The 12,500-nt window shown below is 46.8% G+C and overlaps 1 protein-coding gene across 6 annotated transcripts in view; it reads right to left on the bottom strand.

Annotated features, from left to right (window-relative positions):
• LOC122260135 (glucose dehydrogenase [FAD, quinone]) overlaps positions 1 to 8,651 on the bottom strand; it is a 21,985-nt gene extending 13,334 nt beyond the window's left edge. For 4 of the 6 annotated variants that reach the window (XR_006223805.2, XR_006223807.2, XR_006223806.2 and 1 more), the window contains exons 1-2: positions 4,158 to 4,292; positions 3,721 to 3,944 (exon numbers count right to left, since the gene is read on the bottom strand). Coding sequence is in view for 1 of the 6 variants with exons in the window: in XM_043027266.2 (XP_042883200.1) it covers positions 3,721 to 3,944; positions 4,158 to 4,268 (335 nt within the window). In the remaining 5 variants the exon portion in view is untranslated. Of the gene's footprint in view, positions 1 to 3,720; positions 3,945 to 4,157; positions 4,293 to 6,898 lie in introns of those variants that run through there. The other 2 variants (XM_086548722.1, XM_086548723.1) reach the window with 2 other exon arrangements.
• Positions 8,652 to 12,500: the final 3,849 nt, after the last annotated feature.

Here is a 12,500-nt window from a genome sequence, read left to right as displayed (position 1 = left end):
CAGACATAATGTTCATATCTGAAACCTTTCTAGATGACAAAGTACCTTGCAACTATGCCAAGATTCCTGGTTACTCATCATGGATCAGAAAGGATCGTAACACAAATGGAGGCCGAGTAGCACTATGCCACAAGGACTCGACACCTATCCAATTTGTTGATTGCTCTGTTCCAGACAACTTGGAATTTATCCTGTGGAAACTGATAGAGAGCAAAGGCAGAGGTACCCTTTGTTGTGGGTGTTACAGACCCCCGTCCCAGGGAACGCTAATTGTTGATTTCCTGGTAAACCACCTTGATAATCTATTACTGAGCAGTCACTGTGAAAATATAATAATAGTTGGTGATCTCAATCAGCATATCATTCAAGCTAACTTGATAACATGTTAGCATTGTATGATCTCAACAACCACGTTAGTTTTGCTACACATAGTTCTGGTTCCTCACTCGATCCAGTTGTGACTAACTTCCCTGAAGACACAGTTTGCTGCTCCCCACTTGGTTTTGTAGGCACTTCAGACCACATTGCCGTACTCACAACGATTTCTTTTGCACTTTTTCGTGAGGAGCACTATAGCCGAACTATGTGGAAATGGGAATCTGCTGATTGGGGAATGATCAGGAGCACCTTGACGCACATATCCTGGGAGGACATTCTCAGAGGTGATGTCGATCAGCAAGTGGAACAATTCACAGCGACCCTACTTGAGATCCAGAGACAGTGCGTACCACATGTTGACCATATTTCCTATCCCTCTGATCAGCCATGGTTTGGGCCCAGGTGCCGCATGGCATCTGATGCTAAGTACAAGGCATGGCTCAATTTAAAACGCAACCCTACAGTCTATAACAAACATATCCATAGACAGGCTGCGGCTCAAATGGCATCCACCCAGAAATGGGCTATACAACAATGGGAAAAAGACACCAAAAATAAGCTAAAGTCTGGCCAAATTGGTGGTAAACAATGGTGGAATATTGTCAAACAAAAACAAGGAGAAATCAGGGAAGGAACTATTCCACCCTTGGCCACAGAAAATGGCACTATGGCATTCACTACTCAGCAAAAAGTAGAGGTACATCACTTTGCACAGAAAATGTCTGTGGCAGAACCTGCCAGACCATCCCCGATGCTACCAATAATGACAGTGGAAAAACTGACCAACATAAAGACAACAAAGACAGAAGTCGAAAGAATTCTGAAGGACCAAAAGCAGTGGCTCCAGACGAAATAAGTCCACGCTTACTTAAAAGATGTGCTAGACAGTTGTCCAAACCACTTGCTCTGTTGTTTAATAATTGCATACAACAGCAAAAATGGCCATCGAAATGGAAGGTCAGCAACATCGTGCCCATTCACAAGAAAGGAAATAAAGCAGAAACCAAAAATTATCGTCCTGTAGCACTACTCTCTGCTGTCAGCAAAGTTCTTGAGAAAATAATTGGTTCACACCTAACAGGACATCTCAACAAACACTCACTGATGTGCTCCCGACAGTTTGGATTCAGGAGGAACCACTCAGCTGCTGATCTCCATCTGCTCACGTCTTCTACCTGGAGCACTGCCCTCGACCATAACCAATGCACTGCTGTGATAGCTCTGGATATCGAGGGGGCCTTCGATCGAGTGTGGCATGATGCCTTGATTGAGAAATCATGTGGAATTGGTGTAGGTGGACCACTTCTCAGCCTTTTCACTGACTATCTTACCAATAGGTACCTGAGTGTCGTCTTGAATGGTAAGAAATCAACACAGCATGCTATCAAGGCAGGCGTACCGCAGGGCAGTGTTCTGGGACCCCTCATGTGGAATGTATTTATAAATGACTTCTGCTTCTAGTGCCTGAGACACAAGCGTTTGCTGACATCACACTGTCGGTTACCTACAATGCCGAAGATGAGGAAATGACAGCTACACAAATAAATACTAAATTGAAGAACATCCTAACTTGGGGTCACAGGTGGCAAGTCAAGTTTGCACCAAACAAGACCCACCTCATGGTAGTTACCAGAACCCCCCGACCCACCATCAAACTATACTTCGATGGTAAATTACTACGACCTGAAGATGAAGTAGAAATACTTGGTGTTATCTACGATAAAAAAAACTCACCTTCAAAACATCGTGAGGAAAGCATCAAGGAAACTTGCGTCCCTGAGGCGTCTTTCATGGCTTCTTGATGTAAGAGGAAGAGATGTTCTATACAAAACGCAGATCCGGTCTGTGATGGAATATGCTCCTCTGACATGGGGAGGAGCTGCTAAGAAGCACCTCGACCTCCTTGACAGGATACAATCCAGAGCCATCAAGATAATCAACGGTGAAGATCCTCGGAATCTAAACAACCTTCAGAATCTACAACACCAGAGGGATGTGGCAGGTCTCACTGTCATGTTCAGAATACAAGAAGAACAAGTGCCACACTGCAGGCGCTGCGACAGCCAGTCCGTCGGATTACTCGTACCACCAGGACCGTGGAGAGAGTGCCGGACGCACTAGAGCAGCCACGATGCAGGACATGGCACTACCAGAGACAGTACATCCCAAAATACACTAGGATATGGAATGCTGTTTTAAGCTATATGCCTAGACACACGGTACATAGTGTTCAAAGTTTTAAAACTCTTGTAAATAGAATTTTACCAATTATTTTATGAGTTGTAATGTACTTTATAGCCATAGTTTCTAGTTTTAGCTTATATCCATATTCATGTTGATGTATGTGTTAATATTTCAAGCTGGTTTGGCTTTTAGATAATTTATTTTCATATGTAAATTTTAGCCAATAAATTATGAGGGCAATCGGTCAAACGATCTCTCATATACGAGAAATGTAACAATGATAACAAATAAAGGTTAAGAGAGAGAGAGAGAGAGAGAGAGAGAGAGAGAGAGAGAGAGAGAGAGAGAGAGAGAGAGAGAGAGGGGGGGGGGAGAGGGAGAGGGAGAGGGAGGGAGAGGGAGAGGGAGAGGGAGGGAGAGGAGGGAGGGGAGAGAGAGGGGGAGAGAGGGGAGAGGGAGAGAGAGAGGGAGAGAGAGAGGAGAGAGAGAGAGAGAGAGAGAGAGAGAGAGAGAGAGAGAGAGAGAGAGAGAGAGAGGGAGAGAGGGAGAAAGAGAAAGAGAGAGAGCGTTAGAATTATATATTATGCTTGTATATCATATTAAATATAAAAATAAATCAAATACAACTATTGCACATAGTTGCCTACCCAAGTACCTAGACCCTCAAAATGAGCTTAATTCCTCGACTGTCACGCCCCTTACATTCCAGACTACCTTCCCGCATAACCACCATCGGGGACGACTGATGCGAACCCCTTCCATATAAGAAAGATGTCTGGAACATGCAGATAGACCGGTAATTGACTATGCTACCGCTGACGCCTGATTTCTCCGCCTGTTATACGGTTGTGATAGTGTTTATTACCGCGATCATTGTGCACCATAACGTCAGACTATCTGCGTTATGGAATAAACCTGTAATGTTCAAACCCTGTCTGGCATCACTACCTTATTTGTGGTGGGTTATTAGTTCCGACAGACTAAGACATCCATCACAGAGAGATAGAGAGTGAGACAGAAACAGAGAGAGAGAGAGACAGAGAGACAGACAGAGAATCGAAATAACTTATCCATAACCTCCACCAGAAAAGCAGAGAGAAAGAAAACTGAATTTAGATCCTCGTTTCGAGGGGGGACTAAAACCGCGAATTTTCCGACCTATTGGACACCATCGCCAGACAGGACGTGGTCGACGGCTCGGCTTTGTACTGCCAGTCCATCTGCGAGAGCTGGAGGTAGACGGCGAGGCCCGGCACCTCGGAGAACTCGGTCTCCTGCCCTCCGGCCTCCAGCAGAAGCACTGTCACTTCAGGGTCCTCCGACAGCCTGGCGGCGACGACGCTGCCCGAGGACCCGCCGCCGACCACGATGTAATCGTATTCCTGCCAGCAGTATCACATCACAGGGAGGGTATGGAGAAAAAAAAATACATATACATACATACATGTGTGTGTGTGTGTGTGTGTGTGTGTGTGTGTGTATATATATATATATATATATATATATATATATATATATATATATATATATATATATATATATATATATATATATATGTATATACATATACATATACCACCAGAAGGGCGCCTCACCTCAAGAACGGCGGGCGCCTCGGCGACGGGTTGATCGAGCGAATCCCCTTCGTAGAAGGAGAAGAAGGCGGCGAGGGCCGGGAGCAGCCACAGCGTCGACGGTCCAGTCATGGCCAGCTTTTCTTCGTAGCGGTTTATGCAGCGCTGGCTCCTGGCTCCCTGCTCCTGGCTCCCTGCTCCTTGCTCCTGGCTCCCTGCTCCTTGCTCCCTGCTCCTTGCTCCTGGCTCCCTGCTCCTGGCTCCCTGCTCCTGGCTCCTGGCTCCCTGCTCCTGGCTCCCTGCTCTTTGCTCCTGGCTCCCTCTGGCGCTGAAAGATCTCTTCTCGTGACGCAAAGGGTTGGTCTTAGAAGAGTGAAATAGCAATGGTGAAAAACAAACGTGTGTACGAATCCCGAATCCTTTCCTTTTGACTAAAATAAGAGCACTTCTCGGAAGACAAAAGAAGGTACAACCAGAAACAGTGAAGCTTAACTATTATTATGACACTAACAATAGCAATAATAATAAAATAAAGATAAATAAACACATATAATGACATCTCGCCTTTTAATCAACTCATTTTCAGACATTCGGATCACCTATGATGCTAAGGCATCGTCACCTGACTAAAGTCTTATCTATCTTCTTAATCATAATATTCACACATTAATTAGAATAAAGATATTTTGACTGCTGTTACTGCACTATGACCAACATTTCTAAGGGAATGCCCAGGGACACTGCAGGTCGCACCGTCATCGAAATAAAGAGAGTAAATCCACCACAAAATTGTTCTTTGTTTTATTATTATTATTATTATTATTTATTTATTTTTATTTATTTTTTTTTACTTAATCTGCAACTTTTTTTTTATTTCTGCAATTTTACCGAATGAGAGGAAAAAAGAAACAAAAATCAGAAAAATGATCGAAGGCGCTGACGGCAGGGCATGGCGATAATAATAGTAGGTCTGGCAAAGATGGCGGCAAAGAGGCGATCGTGAAAGGGCATTGATGAGGATTGCCACTACAAAGAGATGACGATGTTCAGCAAAATGAACGACGGTAATTATATAAGGAAATAGTATAAATAGTAAGTGTTTATAATAATAATTATAATAATTATTATTAGAGCAGTAAAATATGATGATAAATATGGATTTGCCTTTTCATTTGTTTTTACAAATACGAAACAAAATATAATTGTACTTCATTTGAATTGATAACTGCACTTTTAAGTATATCTACATTTGCATTTGCCTTTATGTATTTGCTTCAAATACAACCAAATGCATTTAAGTAATTCATCTTATTAATTTTAAAAGCCATTGTACAGAGCATCAATTCATAAAATTGGTTTGCGTATCTAGAAGTCCCCGCTTCTTCTGCCTCCGTGGAAAGCTGCTGCAAACTGGTTATGTAATTTAATGAAAAAACAACATATGTATGAGGTTCTATCAATATGTAATGAATGATATATTGCTCTAAAATTCTTCATCTACTAAAGTTTAACAGCATTAATTTAATTTCAAGGATTATATCTATATAAAAACATTATCAAATACTATAATGCATGATTATAAGAGAGCTACCTGGTGCAAGGGCCATTGCACAGCATCATTCTGAATCAAACATTAGGTGTTAAAAAATTATTTTCTGTAATTTTACGTACGTGACTAGATTTCTAAAATGTGAAGCTATTATCTCTAATATATTGGCATGGACAGTTATTCAAACATCTTCTGATAACAAATAACTATATAAATTTCAATTACTTGGAAATTATTCCTTGATCCAATTCAATCATTTAAAGTCAAACGCTGAAAATTACAGATTCGTTTTCTCAATCTATGCGTACGAGCACAAAGTATCAGTAAGTGGTAAGTAATCATCTCATATAAACTTATGAAACAAATAGAAAGTATTGATAATCTGGTTAATTTAATCGTACAAAGAATGATTTTCTCAAAGTTACTAAATAATATCAATTTGATAAGACCTAAAATATTGCAAGTCGTTTATTGTATTTGGTAAATTAATATCAAGGCCATTTTTATAGGATTAAAGTGAAAGTATATTGTGCAACCAGTCTAAATTCTATCGTGCCAGAATTTACGTCATGGAGGTCTGTTGGCCTTTGCTACGACGCGGAGGTCATGGTTATCGCTTGACACTGCGCCACTGCTGGGTTGTAGTGATGTGTGTGTGTGTGTGTGTGTGTGTGTGTGTGTGTGTGTGTGTGTGTGTGTGTGTGTGTGTGTGTGTGTGTGTGTGTGTATTTATATATGTATATATATTATATATATTATATCATGTTTTACACACACACACACACACACATATACATACAAGGTTTTATAGATATCATCGTTACTGATTTCTCTCCCAGTCTAGCAAGGAAATGTTCATTTCAGCGACGTTCTTGAAGTCATGATAAGCAATTGAATGGTTTCCGCTGTTCAAGATGCATTGTACAACACAGATTGTTTAAATAATTAATAAAGATTACTTGAAAATTAGTTGCATTATTTATGCAACTAATCTATGTATTGCCAAACTGACGTATCGGATATCTTAAAAGCTTAGTTGTGTTTCTCTGCCAAATATGGTTCAGCTACATACAAATTGCAATATAATTTAAATTGGATATTATAAAACAAATTAGTGATATGCTATTGCAAGAAAGACTGTGTTTATGTGCGTCCTATCAATTATAATAAACTAAAACCAAAAACAAAACAAAAAAACGCAATGAATCCGTACCTTTCGAGTTCTCACAGTCCTCGATCTCTACACCCTAAGCTTCCACACTGCCAATCCAAACGCAATATCTTTTCAGTCAGTAAGCCTTCTGTTTCCCATTTTCTCCTACGACATGACTCTCCCTCACGTAGACTGCAATCACCTGACACCATCACAAGTTCACAACTCTGGTCTCGGGCGCGTGTCCTGTTTCGACTCCAGAGAACGAAGCTCCGAAAAAGTGTCCCAGATTCTATGCCAGCTCTATTTCCCTTGGTTTTCACACCACACATCCAAGGGGTATTGTTCTAAGTCAATGAAAAGCTTTTCATGTTTTGGAATCTTCATCCCAAAGAAGGTGGGAAAATAAGAACTCCGAGATGACCTCGATTTATAGGATATTAAAGAAACTAGAAGTATTTAGAAAAAAAGAGCCAAAGTTTACAAAAAGTTGATATATAAGGACGAACATGGAAAGGGTGGGTCAAGTTTCTGGATTTGGACTTGTTTGGAATTGTCCGGAAGATCTATGTCTGAGCTCAGTGCCGAAATGGCTTATTCGCACAAGATTCCAATGGTCATTTCTCATGTACACACCATTTCCGAGATATTTTGTATTATTAAGAAATAAGGGAACTAAGAGAAAGTGCCTGAACGACACCATCCCTCTTGCCATCGCGCCTTCATCCTCCCGGAAGGACCAAAATAACGATTTCCTGAATGGCGTGACGTCACTCTTCTCCGCTACGCTAAGTCTTTGGCAGACGATTTTTATGTATTATGTGTGCTGTTATCACTCGTATTCCTTCCCCGTTATATTTTGTTGTTACTCATATCACTTAATATGTTTGGTATCATCAGCATCACCGTCATCATTATCATTATCATTACTGTTGTTATTATCATTATCGTCATCATCATTAATATTTGTGTCATTATTACTATTATTACCATGATTATTATCATCTTCATCATTACCAGCATCATCACCAATATCATTATCATCATCATCGGTATCCTCATCACCACTCTCATCATAATTGTTTTTATCGTCATCATAATCATCATTATCATCGCAAGTGTTATTATCACTTGTTATTATAACTGATATTGTCATCATCACCACCATCACCGTCATTATAATTGTTAGCTTTATTATCATCAGCATTTTTATAATTTTAGTGATTATCGCGTGCTTGCAATATCATTATTGACAGTATTATTATCATTATTATCATCATCATTATTATCATTCTCATTATCATTATTATTATCATTATCATTACTATTGCTCTCATCATCATCATCGTCGTCTCCGTCATAGTTGTCATTGTATTTGCCGTTTCGTTAATGACATTAAAATCGTGACTGCATTATCAATCTTCCTTATCAGCAATGGCGTTATTGTACTTATTATCATTGTTACGTTGATTATTAGCATCATTACTTAATTTAGTAAAATCCTCGTGATTATCGTTATTATCATCAGCATATTCGCCATCCATATCAGTGCTATTAGTTTTGTTGTTAAAATCCTTGTCACCAATCTAACCGCATCCTTATTGCAAATGTTGATGCTATTGCAATCATCATCTTTATTGCCTTTTCGTTATCATTCCTTTTTCTCTTGTATTTATTGTAATCGCCATTAGTACAAGGAATTGCAGCATCAACATTTTAGTTTCATCTCAGTTGGTCACGCCCTCTTCCTCTTGGCCGCCATCTTTTATTGCCATTTTTTTTCGTCGTCGCCATCACCACCACCCTTGCCTCGCCATCATTGCCATGGTCGTCGCCATCACCACCACCCTTGCCTCGCCATCATTGCCATGGTCGTCGCCATCACCACCACCCTTGCCTCGCCATCACCACCACCCTTGCCTCTCTATCATTGCCATGGTCGTCGCCATCACCACCACCCTTGCCTCGCCATCATTGCCATGGTCGTCGCCATCACCACCACCCTTGCCTCGCCATCATTGCCATGGTCGTCGCCATCACCACCACCCTTGCCTCGCCATCATTGCCATGGCCGTCGCCATCACCACCACCCTTGCCTCGCCATCATTGCCATGGCCGTCGCCATCACCACCACCCTTGCCTCTCTATCATTGCCATGGTCGTCGCCATCACCACCACCCTTGCCTCGCCATCATTGCCATGGTCGTCGCCATCACCACCACCCTTGCCTCGCCATCATTGCCATGGTCGTCGCCATCACCACCACCCTTGCCTCGCCATCATTGCCATGGCCGTCGCCATCACCACCACCCTTGCCTCGCCATCATTGCCATGGTCGTCGCCATCACCACCACCCTTGCCTCGCCATCATTGCCATGGCCGTCGCCATCACCACCACCCTTGCCTCGCCATCATTGCCATGGTCGTCGCCATCACCACCACCCTTGCCTCGCCATCATTGCCATGGTCGTCGCCATCACCACCACCCTTGCCTCGCCATCACCACCACCCTTGCCTCGCCATCACCACCACCCTTGCCTCGCCATCACCACCACCCTTGCCTCGCCATCATTGCCATGGTCGTCGCCATCACCACCACCCTTGCCTCGCCATCATTGCCATGGCCGTCGCCATCACCACCACCCTTGCCTCGCCATCATTGCCATGGTCGTCGCCATCACCACCACCCTTGCCTCGCCATCATTGCCATGGTCGTCGCCATCACCACCACCCTTGCCTCGCCATCACCACCACCCTTGCCTCGCCATCACCACCACCCTTGCCTCGCCATCACCACCACCCTTGCCTCGCCATCATTGCCATGGTCGTCGCCATCACCACCACCCTTGCCTCGCCATCATTGCCATGGCCGTCGCCATCACCACCACCCTTGCCTCGCCATCATTGCCATGGTCGTCGCCATCACCACCACCCTTGCCTCTCTATCATTGCCATGGCCGTCGCCATCACCACCACCCTTGCCTCGCCATCATTGCCATGGCCGTCGCCATCACCACCACCCTTGCCTCGCCATCATTGCCATGGTCGTCGCCATCACCACCACCCTTGCCTCGCCATCATTGCCATGGTCGTCGCCATCACCACCACCCTTGCCTCTCTATCATTGCCATGGCCGTCGCCATCACCACCACCCTTGCCTCGCCATCATTGCCATGGTCGTCGCCATCACCACCACCCTTGCCTCTCTATCATTGCCATGGTCGTCGCCATCACCACCACCCTTGCCTCGCCATCATTGCCATGGCCGTCGCCATCACCACCACCCTTGCCTCGCCATCATTGCCATGGTCGTCGCCATCACCACCACCCTTGCCTCGCCATCATTGCCATGGTCGTCGCCATCACCACCACCCTTGCCTCGCCATCATTGCCATGGTCGTCGCCATCACCACCACCCTTGCCTCGCCATCACCACCACCCTTGCCTCGCCATCATTGCCATGGTCGTCGCCATCACCACCACCCTTGCCTCTCTATCATTGCCATGGTCGTCGCCATCACCACCACCCTTGCCTCGCCATCATTGCCATGGCCGTCGCCATCACCACCACCCTTGCCTCGCCATCATTGCCATGGCCGTCGCCATCACCACCACCCTTGCCTCGCCATCATTGCCATGGCCGTCGCCATCACCACCACCCTTGCCTCGCCATCATTGCCATGGCCGTCGCCATCACCACCACCCTTGCCTCTCTATCATTGCCATGGTCGTCGCCATCACCACCACCCTTGCCTCGCCATCATTGCCATGGCCGTCGCCATCACCACCACCCTTGCCTCGCCATCATTGCCATGGTCGTCGCCATCACCACCACCCTTGCCTCGCCATCATTGCCATGGCCGTCGCCATCACCACCACCCTTGCCTCGCCATCATTGCCATGGCCGTCGCCATCACCACCACCCTTGCCTCGCCATCATTGCCATGGCCGTCGCCATCACCACCACCCTTGCCTCGCCATCACCACCACCCTTGCCTCTCTATCATTGCCATGGCCGTCGCCATCACCACCACCCTTGCCTCGCCATCATTGCCATGGTCGTCGCCATCACCACCACCCTTGCCTCGCCATCACCACCACCCTTGCCTCTCTATCATTGCCATGGCCGTCGCCATCACCACCACCCTTGCCTCGCCATCATTGCCATGGCCGTCGCCATCACCACCACCCTTGCCTCGCCATCATTGCCATGGTCGTCGCCATCACCACCACCCTTGCCTCTCTATCATTGCCATGGTCGTCGCCATCACCACCACCCTTGCCTCGCCATCACCACCACCCTTGCCTCGCCATCATTGCCATGGTCGTCGCCATCACCACCACCCTTGCCTCGCCATCATTGCCATGGCCGTCGCCATCACCACCACCCTTGCCTCGCCATCATTGCCATGGTCGTCGCCATCACCACCACCCTTGCCTCTCTATCATTGCCATGGTCGTCGCCATCACCACCACCCTTGCCTCGCCATCACCACCACCCTTGCCTCGCCATCATTGCCATGGCCGTCGCCATCACCACCACCCTTGCCTCGCCATCACCACCACCCTTGCCTCGCCATCACCACCACCCTTGCCTCGCCATCATTGCCATGGTCGTCGCCATCACCACCACCCTTGCCTCGCCATCATTGCCATGGTCGTCGCCATCACCACCACCCTTGCCTCGCCATCATTGCCATGGCCGTCGCCATCACCACCACCCTTGCCTCTCTATCATTGCCATGGTCGTCGCCATCACCACCACCCTTGCCTCGCCATCACCACCACCCTTGCCTCGCCATCATTGCCATGGTCGTCGCCATCACCACCACCCTTGCCTCGCCATCACCACCACCCTTGCCTCGCCATCACCACCACCCTTGCCTCGCCATCATTGCCATGGTCGTCGCCATCACCACCACCCTTGCCTCTCTATCATTGCCATGGTCGTCGCCATCACCACCACCCTTGCCTCGCCATCACCACCACCCTTGCCTCGCCATCATTGCCATGGCCGTCGCCATCACCACCACCCTTGCCTCGCCATCACCACCACCCTTGCCTCGCCATCACCACCACCCTTGCCTCGCCATCATTGCCATGGTCGTCGCCATCACCACCACCCTTGCCTCGCCATCATTGCCATGGTCGTCGCCATCACCACCACCCTTGCCTCGCCATCATTGCCATGGTCGTCGCCATCACCACCACCCTTGCCTCTCTATCATTGCCATGGTCGTCGCCATCACCACCACCCTTGCCTCGCCATCATTGCCATGGCCGTCGCCATCACCACCACCCTTGCCTCGCCATCATTGCCATGGTCGTCGCCATCACCACCACCCTTGCCTCGCCATCATTGCCATGGTCGTCGCCATCACCACCACCCTTGCCTCTCCATCATTGCCATGGTCGTCGCCATCACCACCACCCTTGCCTCGCCATCATTGCCATGGCCGTCGCCATCACCACCACCCTTGCCTCGCCATCATTGCCATGGTCGTCGCCATCACCACCACCCTTGCCTCGCCATCATTGCCATGGTCGTCGCCATCACCACCACCCTTGCCTCGCCATCATTGCCATGGTCGTCGCCATCACCACCACCCTTGCCTCGCTATCATTGCCATGGTCGTCGCCATCACCACCACCCTTGCCTCGC

This window comes from Penaeus japonicus, unplaced genomic scaffold (assembly GCF_977035675.1).
Source record: "Penaeus japonicus unplaced genomic scaffold, GWHDUDI00000001_assembly GWHDUDI00000021, whole genome shotgun sequence".
NCBI lineage: Eukaryota > Metazoa > Arthropoda > Malacostraca > Decapoda > Penaeidae > Penaeus > Penaeus japonicus.
The sequence above is the reverse complement of the archived record's forward strand: the minus strand, read 5'-3'. Positions and strand labels throughout refer to the sequence as shown.